The 17,500-nt window shown below is 42.1% G+C and overlaps 2 protein-coding genes across 8 annotated transcripts in view; one reads left to right on the top strand and one right to left on the bottom strand.

Moving 5' to 3' along the window:
- eps15l1a (epidermal growth factor receptor pathway substrate 15-like 1a) overlaps positions 1 to 5,599 on the top strand; it is a 29,739-nt gene extending 24,140 nt beyond the window's left edge. For 5 of the 7 annotated variants that reach the window (XM_028402910.1, XM_028402906.1, XM_028402909.1 and 2 more), the window contains one exon: positions 1,906 to 5,599. In XM_028402910.1, coding sequence (XP_028258711.1) covers positions 1,906 to 2,052 — 147 coding nt within the window. In that variant the 3' untranslated portion in view covers positions 2,053 to 5,599. Of the gene's footprint in view, positions 1 to 120 lie in introns of all 7 variants that reach the window. The other 2 variants (XM_028402907.1, XM_028402911.1) reach the window with 2 other exon arrangements.
- Positions 5,600 to 12,769: 7,170 nt separating this feature from the next.
- On the bottom strand, positions 12,770 to 15,633 carry LOC114435083 (Krueppel-like factor 2). The gene is made up of 3 exons (XM_028404622.1): positions 15,168 to 15,633; positions 13,926 to 14,895; positions 12,770 to 13,836 (listed from the first exon to the last, which is right to left on the bottom strand). The coding sequence occupies exons 1-3, from the start codon at positions 15,237 to 15,239 to the stop codon at positions 13,661 to 13,663; spliced, it is 1,218 nt and encodes a 405-aa protein (XP_028260423.1). The 5' UTR covers positions 15,240 to 15,633; the 3' UTR covers positions 12,770 to 13,660.
- Between the last annotated feature and the right edge of the window lie 1,867 nt (positions 15,634 to 17,500).

Here is a 17,500-nt window from a genome sequence, read left to right as displayed (position 1 = left end):
CACTCAACTCTCAGCTCCTGAGTCTACCCTGCATGACCTCGCTTTGTGTGTGTGTACTGTTATCTTCGCCGTGTACTGTGTAGTTAGTTAATTAGCACTTTGTGTGTTTGCTCTTGTCAGGCATCTTTTCTCTCCAAAGTGTCCATCCCCTTATCTGTCTGCAACCAGACACAACAGCTGAACACTGCTGTCAAGTAGCAGTCAGCATGTAGCAAAAAAAAAATACACACGAAAGGCACCGTGAGTAAAAACACAAATGTGCCTCTCACAGGCAACACCAGTATCCATTATTACACCTAGAACACACCCATAATTCTCAGAGGAGGATAATTGCTGGGCATGAAGCCTGGCAAGGTGAGTTCTCAGACATTTTCCTTCCTCTTATAACTTACTGCCAGCACTACAGCCCACAAACTATCCTACTGCAGTTGCTCTCAGAAAGACAGGCCATTCATCAGTTATGTGATGAAGTCATAAAGCAGGTAGGCAAGACCATCTGCACTCATCCCCGATTTCAGATCACTCCGACACTTTCCTCTGACTCTCTGCATGTCACGTCCCCTTTTGTAGATGTTATGTGCAGATTCTCTTTCTTTTAGTTTTGTGTTTTTGTTTCTGCTTGAAGGGATTCACTGACCTCAGTCCATTGTCCAACTTCACTGTAGCACCCAGTGTATTTTTATCCTTAACTGAATTTCTTTTATTGACCCAACAACTAGCTTATAAGTGAAGCTAGTTGAAAATCAATAAAAGTAGATCTAACATCAGTTGTTTAGTCGGACTGCAGGTGTCCCTTTACAGCATCAGTGTGTTGCGCTGTGATGTACAGTAGCTTAGATCCACTGGGTTTAGGTTGTTTTGGTTTATAACGCCTCTGTTCTGTAATCCATTTCTCTGACAGGACCCGACAAAGTAAAGGTAAGAGACTCAACACACAATGAATACCTGCACCATTTGACAGTGCTATTAAATATGCTGTTAATGACCTTCAAGTTGGGACGTCTCATATGTACTTTACAGATGTACTAAGCAGTGAAATGCAATGTTGACTTTGTGACGAATGATGATCTCTGCCTTTTTTAACAATGTATAGAAAAACATCTTAAAGTTATTCCTTCTGCTTTTTATGTCTTTATAAACTAATTAAAGACACCAAAAAATACATTTCTGGTCCACATAGAACAAAACTGAAATTTGAACATAGTGCTCAACATTTAGAAGTTAGTTGGATGCATGTGAAATCAAAAAGGATTGTGTTATTTGATTGAGCTCACATGACATTTACATGGCACCTGTCCAGTGACTCCTGACACCTTCAAGTTTTTGGTCCTAAATGTTGAGAGCTTTGTCTCACAGGTTTGAACAATGACGTTATTAGAGTTCTAGTTTGGAGTCAGATTTGTGACTCTTGGACTTCAAACTACCATTAAATTGTAAAAAAAAATAGTGGATGATTTGCGTTACAATGAATAATCGACAGCTTAAACAACTGCATGATTGAAACATATAGGGCTGTGCTCCTGAATCGTTACCATTGTCAGACAGAAGAAGGGAAGACTTCCTCTCATGAGGTGGTATCTAAAAGAAAAAAAAAGCATGTAATAGAGCCCCCTATGTCAAAAATGTATGTTAAAATTGTATTTATTTTCATTGTGCCATTATGCATTCAAGGCAAAAATAAAAACCCCTAAAGTCCCTGATGAGTTGATGCTCAGCAGGTGTGCAGACTTCTGACCTCTGAATTAAAAGAGGAACCTTTGAACATCACTCTCATTCCACATTATCAGTGGCTGTGATGACTGGGTTGATAAACGGCCCTAATACACTGTGGTACTCTTGATATAGAATGAGCCATCAGTGGTACAAACTCAGTGTCTCTCTGTCTTTCTGTGTCTTTCTCTCCAGTTTGGCAACGAGGCCCAGCAGTTGGAGTGGGCCAAGAGGGAAAGTGAGCGAGCAGAGCGTGAGCGCCTGAAGAGGCTCCGACAGCAGGAGCAGGAGGACCTAGAGCTGGCCATCGCCCTCAGCAAGGCGGAGATGTCCAACGCATGACCTGGATCACATACACCCCCCTTCCCCCTCTGAGAAAATACATACGTAGCCATAGACAGGCTAACATGCAGACAAATGTGACTGACATCTAAATAATCAGACATGAAGCACATTACTGGACTAACACACACACACACACAGTAGGACCTGCCCCTCCACACATGTAAAGACTCAATGAATAGTACTGAAACAGGACTAACTTTCAGACAAGTCTGCATTAAAAAAAACTACATGAAGCTCTGGCCTGAAACTCATCACTGCAAAACTCTCCTGCTGAAGTATAATGGAGGACGGGAGAAGAAGGAATGCTTGATGCAAACAAGTGGATGCACTGTGTTTATGCACTATAGTGGCTGGACAGGTCCATTCACTGGACAGACTAGCAGGACACCTGGACAGTTTGCATTCAGTATGCCGCTTTTATTCTGCAGCTAAAGTCACAATATGGGAAAAACGTCATGCTAACAAATCTTGCCATCAGTAGCAAGAGAGCAGCAGAGAAAAGCAGAGCATTCAAACTGCCAGAGTGCTACAGAAGGGAATGGTAGTGACAGTTAGTGCTGATACGGGTATGATGCTACAGCCTGTGTCAGCAATCAGTGTGGAGTTGTTTGGCTAGGTAGGAAAATGCTACAAAATGCGGTGTTACACATGTGTTTGTTAGACTGGGACGGCTCAGGACTGAGAGTTCTCAATTCATTTTAATACTGTCACTCGCCCAGACTCATATGAGAAGTGAGAAAGACGATATTAGTTGAGTTATTTCACTTCTGCTGAAGGCTGTATTGGATGTGTCCTGGTCTCAATAGTGTCTGGGTGAGCATGTTTCCCCAAATATCAGGTTTCATTTTAATTTTATACTACACCAGTGTCTACTGTGAGATGAGAGACATTCACCTGACTTGGACAAACACTTAGTTTGTGGTAATTTATTTCATTGCATATTCATCCTTTAGGAATATGCCACTATAGCACAATCTAAACCAAGACCCTCAGTATTATTATCTGATTATATTCCAGTCCACAATAGTAACACAGGATTTCTGTTCTGAGCAGAAATAAGGTCACCATGACATCACCAGGAGGGGTCTCTGGAGGTCTGAACCTCTGACCTTAATGTGAAAAAACATTATTTGTAAAATAGATACATGTCTTACATTGTGTTTACATCATGTGTATTCTTTAATAACTGTGCTTAATTACCACAAACTAACCACTAACTAATAAATAGGGAAGCTCAGCTCATGGATGGATTTTAAAAGACATCTGGTGTGTTCACCTTTGACTCCTGGAACTGCAAACCACTCCTAAAACACACACACAGTTAAAGATACGTGACCTTGGTCTCCCCTTTAATGTGACAACTACCTGCTGAATGAAAACCAGTCATCAGATGTCAGCATAACCTTTGCAGTGACATATTGTACACATTATATTTATATATTTTTGCTTGTCCATGAGTGTGAGGTTGTACCTGCAGTGTATATAGACAGAGGTAATGACTATGCCTCTTGATCCCAATGCTGTGATGTCAGACCACAAATGGAAGGCAAGATGAGGGATTATTTTTCATTTCACCTGTTTTTGTTTTTTTGTTTTTTTATAAAGTGAACATTTTAACACGTTTTTTTAATCAGCTGGATATTGTTACATGTTTCATTGATGTAGTTACTCCGTTCTGAACTTTGTAGCAGAGTTTTAGTCAGTCCTCCTGCCCTGCTGATATCAGTGAGCTCAGGCTTGAGAAATTGGCGTTAAACTGGGGAAAATGTGAAAAAGTGGACTTAACCTCATATTTGACAATAAGTTGTCCCTTTACTTGAAGCGGTTTGAGGGCGACTGATTTCCTCACAGATTCTGCTGAACGTTTTGTTTTTTGTCGAGCCCGCTCTGCTGCAGGTGTTACGTTGTGTTCTATATATATATACAGTATGTGATGATTTACTCCGTGTGTGACCAAACGGTCACACACGGACGTGTGTTTCGCCGTCCAGTTGGACCCTGCTCTGAGAATATGTCATCTCTAAGGAACAACTGCTTACAAGTTGGCACACTCAAAAGCAAACTTGGCAACACAATTCTGGATGGAGCACAAATATTTCTGTGTGAAATTAATCTGTCAGCCAACCCGCATTGTAACATGATGGTTCTCAATTAGAGCTTGGTCTCTTGAAGTAATCCGTTACCACCTTCGCACCGGGTAAATACAGGATATTATTTAGTGTTACGTTTGTCTCTCCAGTCGCCTCACTGATGATGGTACTGAAGAGAATTCACAGCATGACTGAAATGTAGAGTGGGGACTCTACAATCCTCCTAATGTGAATTCACCCAAACTGAACAAAGATGCTTGAGTGAAACTTGGATTCTGTCAGATGGAAATGTGAACTGCCATTTTTTTGTGTTTACATATCAAGATTATGTGCTGTAGCTGTTACAAAGTGTTTTCCTGTATGAGAGCAGTGTCATTGGTACATAGTGATCTTCTCCCTCTAAGCTGTACACAGCTGACAGTGACGCCTGAGTCTCACACTGTAGAAGAGTGTCTACATGCTACCATCCAACCAGCCTGCAGCATGCCAACAATCTTCGGATCTTATCATATACTCCATAGTTCAGACGTGGTTTTGTCACTATTAGAAGGCAACTATTAATAGAACAGAAAGGAAGAGCCCCAGCCAGGGACAGTATTGCATCTAACTGCACATTTGATACTGACTCTAACCATTTTTCTTCAGGGTTAAAACCACATGTGTGCTTACTCAGCCCTGCTCTGACCTTTGACCCCATATGAGATCAGCCTGTCTGCTGTGTACTGCTTACAGACCGGCACTGTTGCTCATACTGTATTCATTTGATACCTCCACTGTGCAATAGATAGAGTTTATTTTTGTTGTTGTTTTATGTATCATTTTGTCTGATGTGTTTTTTTATATGTAGAATTATGTTTTTAATATGATTATTTAACGCGTCTACAGCCAGTCTCTCCTCTGTCCTGACTTTGTAAAGTTTTGACTTCCACTACCTGCAGAATCTACAAACCTTTCAAAGATTTTTTTTTTAATTTTGGGGAAGTAAAAGGAAACAGTTAACAGTTAAATATTTATAGATAGACTAAGATGACAGGTGTCATTTATACACATTAATAATCACTTTGTTTTAACGTTTAAATTTACGTTTAATAAACATTTAAATCATTTCATTTTGGTATGAAGCCTTTGAACCCAGTCTTCACTGACAGCCTGATGCTTATAGTGAGCAGCCATAACTAAATTGGACTCTTGTTTTACTGCCTTCAACTGCCCTTCCTCCCATGTAGACGAAAATGACCTAAGCTGTCTCTATTAGGATGCATACAACGTGTATACAGTGTCTATATAGTATAATGTCTGTTATATTTGTCCTATAAAGAGTGAAGATGAAGAAGAAAAAGTAAACTTGTAAAGAAACCCATTGGCTACAGATACACTAAGAGCTGAGGAGAGGACAGATGTTTTACTTTGAACAGTGATCTGTACTGTTTACTAGAATAAACATTTCAATTTAATGCAATATGATGTGTTTACTCTTTTATTATAGGGGAAAAATGTTATGAAATTTTGATGTTTGTATTTAAAAATACAGTGGTGCTTGTAAGTTTAGTGACCCTTGTAGTTATATTTCTGCACAGATATGTGCATGTTTAGAGAAAGGAGCGCACTGCATTCCAGTATAAGAACCTTATCCCGCCTCTGAAACGTGGTGGTATGATGGTTGGGGACTTCTTTTGCTGCATCTGGGCCAGGGTGTGTTGACTTCATAGTACAACAATGGATTCTGAAATATAGCTGTCTGTGTGCTTAATGTCCAGACAAAGTGCAGCAAGACATGGACGCCATATGGACCAGTGGCAAACAGACACAGGGAAACCCCCAAACTGTTCTGTAGTGAGGAATGGGCTAAAATTCCACCAAATTCCCCCAAAGATCAACAGCTACTGGAAGCCTTTAGTTGTTGTTATTGCTGTGCAAGAGGTCAGAGATGGTTTCTTGTATTTTTACCATTAACAGCTATTAAATATTGGATTTCCTGACTAAATAAATAGAAAGTATGTTTTTGTTTGTTTTTCACAGGACTTGTGTGAAAGGTTTTCAGAAACACACATGCAGTCACAGTCCGTTGCCGCATTGTCACAGGTGCTGACAAAAAGAACAAAGCCAGAAACAATCTGTGTACCTCAGCGCTGGTGCCTGAACAGGAGGCCTTACACAACCTGCTGTAACCCCAGACACACACAATGTGCAGTGAATTACGCTCAGACATTTCAAGGATACAGCTCGTAGTGTGAAATGAATACTGTGGCTGTATTAGCTGAAACCCAAGCAATCTGCTATGTTAGCTAAATGCTAACCGTCTCCATATGAAATAACAGGAAATTCCTTGCTAGGTTTGTGTTAGCCTATGGTAATGGAGAAGAGGAAATGAAATGCCTCTACCTGGAAATGTGGGTCAGAGAGAATTATGGGTTGGTGTTCTCCCATTTCAGTGTGTCTCCTCTGGTGAACACGTGCTTTCACTTTCAGCCTCATCTGTGCTGAAAACACACATATTTTGAAGAGGGTGAATATTTAAAATATCCTTTACAGCCAGAGGGACATGAATGTGAGTGTGCGCCTTCATGCTGTGCTAAAGGAAAACCCTGCAAGCTTCTTCTGGGCTGTTTTGTTGGTTAGGTAGGGCCAGAAGAAGTGCGTTTGACCTTTGTGTCCTCTCTGTGCCCTCTTCACCAGGTTATGTTTCTCTCCCAGCCAACTTTACTATCCACTCCCATCATCTTCCTTCATTCAATTCCATCTTATTGGTATAGTGTCTTATACAATCAGAATTGTCTCAAGGGGCTTTACAGAGCCTGACCTCTGAGCAAGCACTGGAAGGAAAACAGTGGCAATAAGGAAAGACCTGAAAGAAGAGAGAGAGGAGAGCATGGAGCATACCTCATCACAGAGGACAGACATGGCAGGCTATTGTTATAAGACAAGCTGTAAAACTAAGTGTATATTTATGATAAATCTGATATTTTGTTAAGCTTACTGGTACAACAAAGTGACCAACATGGACAATAAATATTGGGCCGGACTGCAGGTCAGCATGCAGAGAGAGAGAGGGGAAGACAGGACACACAGTTAATAACATGCAATGCTCAATCACATATAGCAGCATAGCTATGATGCTAAGTGTTAGTCAGACCTACTCCGGCTCTGGCTGTAGTCATACCTACAGAATGCAGCATAGATTATATCAGGCTTTGTTAAACAGAGAGGTTTTACGTCTGGTGGTGTCCGCCTCATGAACCCAGACTGGAAGCTGGTTCCACAGTGATTATCAGCACCCTGCCTGACTTGTAGATTGTTTTAGAAAGAGATTTAAAATGCAAGATCATGTTCACAAATACAACACTAAACAATTTTAATACAATTTAATTTCAATACCATGATAATAATGTTAATAATGACTTAATAGCTTTAATTAATTTTGTTAATTAATATAATTAACATCAAAGGAGAATACTTTGACAAAAGTGGTCAGATTAAAGGAAAAATAAATGGATGAAAGGATGAAATTACTTATATGAAGTGATTTCAAAGGAGACAGTGAGTCTCCTTGGGCAGGACATTCCAAAGTAAACGGGCCCTGATGGCAAAATCATGGTCATCTTTATTTTTCAGCCTTGAGAGAAGCAGAAGGACGTGATCTGAGGATGTGCTTCATACAGCTGAGCTAACAGATGTATCTGTAAACATGTGATGCGGCTTCAGGGACTGGATTCCAGCACAAGTCTCCACAGCGGTGCTGCTGTCCCAGTAGAGGGCAACATTTTCCCATTAATGGAATTCCTGTTTTTTTCTTAGAAAGCACCTGTGGCTCTGGGATTGTTTTTAAGATAAGACTTTTCCACTTAAGTCTAATGTTTCCCAAACAGTTGATAAAATTGCTTCACTTGAATTTCAGCAGAAACATGTTTCAGTATGACCTCAGTCTTTCAGCATTACACAAACAAGCAATTTAATGTAACACAAAGTAAAAGAAGACAGACTTAGGCTATTATACTTCAGGTTTAAAAATGTAAATGTTGGAATGTGTTAATCTCTGGTGGCTTGTTGAACCCTCTGACGGGATGACTCTCAGGAGGAACATTTCTGTCTCCTGTATCAGCTCTGTATCATTTTATGAGTGCGTTTTGTTGGAATTGGACGAGAGTTTGCTGTTAAAACACTCTGAGGGGAGTTCCTCTGAGATAAACTGTTGTGCAAGAGGCTGTGAGCATGTTTACAGCCTTGTGCTGGAACACAGCCGTGGACTAAATCAGGGAAAAGTGAAAATCATTTCTTGCATCAGAACAGGGAAGAATGCAGCAGTGCAGGAATGTCACAAATGTATGTTTTACTGCTCAGATTTATAGATACGGGCTGGAGGAGGTGATGAGCTGAGCAGCAGTGTGGGTCTGTGGATCATGTGCCATCAAGGAACTAAATAGAAACCCTCTTTATTCTACCTCAAGTGAATTCAGCTGTAAAACAGAGGATGAGCGGAGACGAGGGAAAGAGGGGACCTCAGCTGTGCAGTCTGGGGACCAATCAGCTATCACCTGATGGCCTTGGAGTCCATTGTATGTCTATGTCTAGGCAGAATCAGAATGCGTTAAGTATTATAGGATTCAACCAATACAAAGAGAGTGACAATATCCTTAAACTGGACGCAACACTTGTGTGTGATTAATACCTAAGAAAGGTCGCTGAAAGATCACCATAATGTCCACTATCGGAAGCAGGAGGTGTGCTGGAGTCTTTCTCATCAGTATTAGAATGGCTTTTCTTCTGTCTTCACCAGGAAAACATAACACAAAGTCGATATTTCAGTCCTGGAAAATGGAGCATGTACATTTTTTCTGGCCACATCTCTACGTGTTCATGTGGGCGGGGACTCATCCTGATGGTGACTGAACTTCAGTCTTCAGCTAAATTCTTACTGTATTTGTAAAACACACTAAAAAAATCTTTGTGGCCAAATTTAACACAGGGTAAAAAACAAAAGAGCTTGTGAGCTTGTGGTGTGTGTGGGGATTTCAAACCTCAGACTTCTGAGTGAATGTCCAGTGACCTGCCTGCACCCCCACCATCCCCAACCATCATCTCTTGAACTGTTGTAGCTGTATCGGACCCATAATCAGATGATGCTGAGCAGTACAATCATTTGTTCTGTTAGCATAAACATAGCCACATGTTGTATCTGGCGTGTGTATTATTAAACATGTTTTTTCAAGAGTACATAAATTCACTTACAAAGAAAAATCGTTTCCTTCTGCAGTCGCCATTTTCTGTTGCCATCACAAGTCCCCGCCCCATTACCACAAAGAGAAATATGCACACATTCCATTTTTAATGACTAAAACATCAACCTGATGTTATGTATTCCTGGTACATACATAGTGCCATACACAGAGTCTGTAGGAACTCTGCACAGGTAAAGCTAACAGAGCGGTGGTAGATATCTGAGAGACTTTAGCAGGCTTCAGTACAGGCACCAGGAGCTTGTTCTCTCTCACTTCTGTACCCTCCTCTGACCTCCTCGGATCCATCAGCTCAGTTGTTTCATACACACATGGCTGCATATGTGAGCACACACAGAAACCAACATGTAAAGCAGCTGACCCCCTTAAGCCAGAGGTTCCCACACTCCACACCCTCCAGCACCCAGCTGAAAAAGTGAAATGAAAATGGTTGATTTTTCACATGAGTAAATGCTCTAATATTAGAGACAGGGGTTCCTTTTTTGTCCTCGGTGATGGCACAGAAAGGACACGTGGCCTTCACAACAGACACAGGCTTTCTCACTACTGTACCAGTGTAAGTGTGAAATAGAGACGCCTGAAAGAGCCATGGCTGTTCATGTATACAAAGTACAGTAAGATTCAGCTCAACCTGAAATAAGGTGGCAGAAACACGTACAAAACACCCATATATAAAACCAAAATCTGGAATCTACTTCTCTACTGGAGAGTTTTAAAACCAAGATATGTGATTTCACAAGATTTTCACATTTTATTCTTTGACACAAAACACAGTACACCAAGTTCTTCACTAAACAATTCTTATGTTCCTACATTTCTTCAAAAAACTGTTAACAAGTGGCTAAATGGGACTATTTTTATAGCCTGAAGATTTTGGCATGCGGGGTAAGAGGGAGGTGGAGCTGTGGTGTCATTGTTTCAAAAAAAGTTGAGTATTGGGTGTAAGTAGTAAGTGTAAGTAGTTGTATGAGTTTACAAACGATTGGTTTCGCACTCCTGAAACACCAGTTCAGTCCACACTGAACTATTCCGCAAATATTCAGTAAACTTAACTGTGAGCAAAAAAGAAACTTGATAGTAGGTGAAAAGAAAACAACTAGTAGTGTCAGGGGGGCTTGAACCTCAGACTCCAGAGTGAAAGTCTGCCACGTTGCATGTACCCCAACTGCCCTGAACCTGCCTCCTTACTTGGACTTTAGCTGTGTCTGTCCCATGATCAGATGACGTCTTCCAATACAATCATATGTTTTATTACTGTAGCATGATGTCATATGTCTTTGTTCCGTTAGCATGAATGTAACTACCGTATGTGTCATATCAGTGGGTTTATGGTGTTTTTTTCTTTTCAAGAGCATGTGTTGCATTTGTTGTCAAAGATGGAAGAACATTTTGGATTCAAAGTTGAAGGGTGCATCATTTTTAAAGATGATCTGCTCAAAAGTGTAAGTATAATAAACCTTTTTAATGGAAAAATCCCATTCCCATTTTGTTGAAACAAGAGATGCTCACTTCCGCATTAGCGTACAAGAATACATCATCCCTGCTGATTTCCCTTAGGGGCACCTCTGATCACACTACGCTCGAAGATTTTATCTTTTCTGCTTGTAATTAAATGTAAAAATAGATATTTCTATAGAAATTCAACCACTGAAAAGTGATTGATGTGGGTTTGTGTGTGTGTGTGCTCAGTCTTTCTTACACAAAATGCAGGGCGACATACAACAGATTGTGCTGCCTTTGCACTCTGACGTCCCCCCACCCTCAGTCTGCTCCGTCATGCTTCGCTGGATCTTGAGGTAACTGTCATTTTCATATAAATACAGTGTCGTCTTATCGCTAACTCCTGTTGTAACACACTAATGGTTCAAACCACAAACAACTTATTGGACCGTGACTGTTTAAGGTACAAGAATTAAGGACTCCACGGTCCCTTATCCCAGCACCCTGCTTGTCCATCAAGCAGGTTTTTCTCCACATTCCTCCTGAACTTTCTTTTATCCCAGTGGGTCTTTTTGAGTTTATTTGAGACAGTGTTTGTCTGTCTTTTCACCACCATCCCTCCCTCCCACTCGTTGTGGTTTGCCCCCATGCCCCGACGCAGCCTCCATCTATATCCAGCCTCTATAATTATGTCAATGTAATGTTTGTATTTATAGGCAGCTGCCACAGCACTCTGGCAGCCGCTGCATCCCAGCTGGGAAGCATCACTCTGATGCTGCAGGAAAGGCACACAGGGCTTTGCCCTGCACACGTCTGACTTTGGTGGATGTCTCACCTGCTGCTAAACCAGAGTGAAAGCTGAAATATTCACCTGCATGTGGCACATGTACATTTTCTAAAATATATGAACACATTTTATATATCGCTGCAGATGACATGACCCACAGCTAACATTGTATTATGCATTATAATTCTGTAAAACTACTTTTACATCCTTGGACATGTAAGCCCCAGTCCCACTTCTCACCTATCCTTCAAGAATTTGAAAGGTTGACTTTAGCTTTTAGCTTTTGTGGTCATCTGCTGAGAATCACTTGTTTTTCAGACAACACAACTGATGATAAGGACATAGTGCCAGTACCAGTAACACCAGATTTAAGAGTAATATGGTGTTTAAGTGTAGACAGGAAAAGGTTTTTTTTTTCTAATTGTGTGTGATTGCAATAAAGCCCGTCACTGGAAAATATACTGGATACACTTAACATTAGATCCCAAGTTTTTTTTTTTAAATATCAGGTTTATACAGTTCTGTGTGTCTGTTACTTGCCAACAGGCATCATCATGGAAAACCATGTAATCATGGGAAATAAAGATAGGCAAACCTCAGTTTATTAGTTTGAATAAACAGTTATCTACTAGGCTACTTTACCACTTCATCCACAGAAAAAATGAACTTTAAGGGAAGGGAACAAAGGATGATAAGGTTAAAAGTAGCTTTACACAGCTAGATACATAAAAGGAGGCTATTGCTTTGTTGTCCACAAAGTGCAACCATCAGTTTATGTGATGCGATCAGGCTTAGATCATGTTGACCAACCCGCATTGATTTGCTGGACTATAATTTACTGTTATTAACTGAGACCACATTTGAGGTGTCTCATTTTACACTGTCATTCAGCCCCCAGCAGGTGCAAGGGGCAAAATGGGATTGGACCAAAATCATTCAGCTCTCACTGTCTAACAGTAGAATACGTTGTTCTGGACATAACATAAAAATATGTGTGGTCAGGCAAGATGTTATTAAGTAGTGGTAAGGAATTCTTACAAATTACTCTGCGTCTTAGCAGTTCAATCAGTATTGTGTTTGCCCATCAGATTGTTTGCACGTGTGTGTGTGTCAAATTTTAGACTAGAAAGGTTGTCTAGAAAGGCAGACTCAAGACTCAGAAATCATGTTGTCCATTTAGTTTAATATGTACATTAAAATAAACTATTTACATTATATAAAAAGATTCTATTTACAAAGGCAGTACATTTCTTCATGTCACAAACAACATTTTATTGCCAAAGACTGCATAGCCCTTTGTCAATCAGGTGAGATGGCGAGCACTTCCGTGAGACTGTAAGACCCTGATTTCTGAACAGACACACAGACATACACTTCAAGCCTTGGAGGAGGACAGGATGAGAGGAGGAGGAGGAGGACAGGCTGAAAGGCAGTTTTTAGAGCAAAACATTGTCTGAAAGCTTATCTCATGTGCTGTTCCCTCTTTACATTATAACATACAGAATAAAACTTTGTCTTTTTAGCCAGTAGAAAATATGGCGCTCGTAGATTGTGTAATAATGCTATATATAAAAGGCACTAATGGTGACAAATACAAAGAGGAACATCACTTTTCAGAGAGATTGTCTGCGTCCAGTTTACTTCGGTGGCGTGTGCCTGAGGTGGAATGTTCTATACAAAAACGTAGTACCAGCTACATAGTTCGAAAAGAAGAAACTTTCTGTCACGTATGGCTGTTTGCTTGTGGATTGCTTGTCAAAAATAACATTTAAATATATTTTTCTTCTCTTTTTTTTAGAACAAAAACAAAATGAAGCCTAATTTATCCCCAATGAAAAATCACTAGAATATTCCTATAATATACATACAGATATTACAGTGTAGTCAATAGTGGCCCTCATCATACTATGTGGCAGTTAACCCTGCATGGTACCACTATATAGGAATTTGTATGTAAATATGTGCATAGCTGATCACAGGATTATTATAGCTCTTTTTATCAGGTCGATGCGGTGCATAAATGTCCTTGTCGGTTCCATTTTTTTTGTCCTTCCTCACATGTGCCTCTTCATGTGAAGTGCGAGGTGGTCAGACCTGGAGAAGGCGCGTTCACACAGGTGACACTGGAACGGCCGGTGGCCGGTGTGCTTCCGGAAGTGACGTGTGAGCTCGTCAGAACGAGCGAACTTCCAACCGCAACCCTCCCAGCTGCAGTGGTATGGTTTCTCTCCTAAAAATAAAATAAGAAAAGCATGAGTGACGTCATTGTTTGAAGGCGGGGTGAACAGGTGGATAAATAAACCCACGTGCAGGTCTTACCTGTGTGCGTCCTGAGATGCGCCTTCAGGTGGGAGCTCTTTGTGTACATCTTCCCACAGCCCGTAAAAGTGCAGGTGTGTGTCGCTGTCCGTTTTCTCGGCCAGGAGCGACGACCCCTCTTCGGCTTCGTGTCCATCATCTCCAGTGGCGAGGACGGCGGGGTGAGCAGCACTCGCTGGCCGGCCGCAGGGTGCTGCTGCATGGCCATGGACACGTCCTCTCCGAACATGCCTGGGAACTGGTGATGGTGGTGTGTGGCGGGGAAAGGGAGTCGCATCCCGGCGTGCTGGTGGGGAAACTCCCCGCGCGCGCTGCGCTGCTGGTGGAAGCTCTGTGGGAACGTCAGCGAAGTGGAGTTGCACATCTGTGGCTGCTGGCAGTCAGAGGTCATCAGGTCGTTCGGACTGAGTGGCGGAGTCATGCTGCCCATCGCGGCCTGCGGAGAGTTGGCCAGCCGCGGCTGCTGCTCGTACGACATCATGCAGGACACGTTGCCTTCGTGTTTGATCTTTGTGCAGCTCTGAGGCACCAGACCCATGACAGGTCCGTACGTGTCCATTGTAGCGGGCTCAACTTTAATGCTCGGGTGCTCGGGGAATGCATCCTGAGTGGTCTGGAAAGGTGTGGAGCTGATCAAGAATCTCCCCTGGACACTGGTCCCGGGAAGGAAGGTATCCACATCGGAGCGAAGGAGCTCCGCCATCAGGCTGTTGTAGGGCGGTGGAGGGCTGTTCATGTCTGGGACAGAGGTGTAATTAACCGGGGGGATCCCGTTGTGCTGCTGCTGCTGCTGGTGATAGACGGACGCATCGGACTCCTGAAGCCGGTAGGACTCTGCTACTGTCCCGGCTGTTGACGCACTGTCGGAGTCGGCGGTGTTCGCGAGAATAAACTCAAGATCCAAGAACTTATCCAGGTCCTCTTCGTCTTTTCTGCCCAGGCAGCTGCTGTCCATGTCGCCCTTCCACCTCTGGAGCACGGATGAGAGAGCGCAATTATTTTGTGCCAGACAAGCAAGATATTTCATAGAAATGAAATGGTACAAAAATACACAGGCACATTGCCAATAACATTATGAAACATGCTTAAAGGTTTAAAAAACATTTCATGAACTATAGTCCAAATCCTACAGGTTCTGGTAAATCAGACTGACACAGGAGAAGCAAGTGCATGAAGCTGTGCGTTGAAGTTACCACAGCGCACATCTGTACTCAGAGCAAGAGTAAACAAAGAGCAACTTACATCTTCCCAGCATTTTTCTTTCTGGTTAGCAAAGGTAGAGATTGATGGTAAAATGGTCCCGCTCAAGGCCATTTCAATGCCTTTTTATAAAAAATAGAAAAAATCCTTAATCGTTGAGAAGAATAAAGTTTTTCTTATGGATTAAAGAAAGTCACAAAAGTCCGCTGAGTTTCCAGAAAAAGCTACAGAGCGAGTCGCTTCTTCTGCCTGTCCGGTGAGCTCTGCACTCATGTGCGCTGTGTGTCTGGAAGGAACCGCTTTTCTTATAAATATCGCCGCACAAATCAGACCAATGCGAGGCTGGGGGAAGGAAGCGCGTCCAGGATGGGGACGCTGCGCACCGACCAGCCCCCTAAATTTAGCCTCGGTATAAAAGCTCGGGTTTTCTTGCGAGAAAGACACAAAGAGGCGGTGAGAGAGTCGGAGGAGAACTGGTGAGGAATGCTCTCTCCGCTCCGCTGCGGGCAGCTACTTAACCTTCGCAGTGAGGAAAAGAGCCCGCCCCTTCTATCAAACCTGTCCAACAACTGGCAGTTCAGTGAGAGAAAGAGAAAGACCGCCCCTTCAACAGTTCTAAAATACACAACAAGCAATTAACACGTTGTTGAAAAACGAGAGACGAAAACGGTACCAAGCGAGGCTGCAGGTGCCACTGTGCGTTTGGGCATGGTGCGCTTTTACGCACGCAAAATTACTGCGTTCTGATGCGTATTTGGCTGTGAATGTAACTTCCAAATATTTTTATTAAATAAAAATGCCTGTCAGAGAGGGGTGTTTCGTGTCTGTCAGAGCATGAGCAGATACAGTGAGCTCATGACTGCGTCATGCTGAGCCTGGGCAGCAGCTCTGTGGCTGTATTTTCGGCTGCAGGTTTCAGCCTCAGCCTTTACAACTCTTTAAAAGTTTCTCCATTTAGATGATAAAAAGCGAAGTACGTAGAGTTATTCATCCTTCCACACATCCATTCTATCCATCTATTCTCATAATCTGTTTCGTGCTGTCAGGGGTGTGGAGGGCTGGACCTATCCAGCTGACATTTCCTTTGCATGGGTAACATGTAAACACAGAAATAACACATATTGTGCTGTACTGAAGGCTTAGATCACAACATTGCAGCACACTCTGCTACCCTTTAAAATTTGCACTCAATCAGACCTGTCTGCTTTCTGTTTCATGAGGTTTACAAAGGGAGGAACACTGCTGCCATGCTTTTATGTGCTTATCATGGGCGCCACTGACTCATTGATCATCATTCCAGTTTACATACCAGAAATAATGCTGCAGGCGCTACAACTTTCACCTCAGCTAACCTGCGGATCGTTATGTCTCTTTCCTTCAGAAGTAAACATAATCTTTTCTTCCTGCTGACATGCAGCATGTCTCCTCATCAAACACTTTAATGACTCATGAGGAAACAAATCAAATCTAACTCTGTGTTTGTGTGTTTTATAGCAGGCACAGAGACAAGGGGTGCGTCGTGTTTCACACTCTAACAGTGCTTCACTCTCAGGTGAACACTGATTTGATTTAAAGGCTGGTTTGTCTTAATACTGAAGGTATTTTTGGAGGCCTGACAACCATTGGTGTTTTGGTGACATTCCACTGTAGTTAGTCAGAGTGGATGAACAGCATGTAACAGCCAACAGCATGGATCCAGTCCATTTTCTCAGCCAGTGTTGACTTGCAGAGTCAACAGCTTGCATATTTAATGTTAGCTGTAGAACTCACCTCTCTCTGCTCTGTTTTTATATTTAATCTAAATCATCTCTCTACATTACAGTTATGTTAATCTGTAACATGTCTTCTAAAGCTGTGTAAATGTGAATGTAAAGCACACAAAAACTGACAACTCTCAGCCAGCTTCCTCATGCTGACTGAGTAGTATTGTTCTCCAGGATGATACTGTGTGAGGTTTCTGAATACTTCTGATGTGTGCTAATAACCGCTAAATGCAGTCAGTGTGAGACTCCTTGTTCTGTGGTTTCATTTTCAGGTGGCTGTGATCAGACCGCGCTGCAAGCCACCCTTCACTATATGGGAACTGAGTGAATGAAGTACTCCCCCATACAAGTCACAGAGACAGAGGTTAGATTTCCAGTACAGTAATAATCATTGATCAATGCGCAGGATGATTCAGAGGATTCAGTGACCCAGTATGTGTTATCTGAAGAAGGACCTTTACAGTCAAACATTCCGGTAACAGTTGTTCATGTTCTGATATCCGTGTGATAAGCTTTCAGCAAACATCACTGTCATATTTTCCCAGAACGTTGGAAAAACCACCTCCTGCCTCATTCAGTCATAACAGTGTGTCTCCATGGAAACATAAAACT

The sequence above is a fragment of the Parambassis ranga genome, chromosome 4 (assembly GCF_900634625.1).
Source record: "Parambassis ranga chromosome 4, fParRan2.1, whole genome shotgun sequence".
NCBI lineage: Eukaryota > Metazoa > Chordata > Actinopteri > Ambassidae > Parambassis > Parambassis ranga.
Note: the sequence above shows the minus strand (reverse complement) of the source record. Positions and strands in the feature narration are given on the sequence as shown.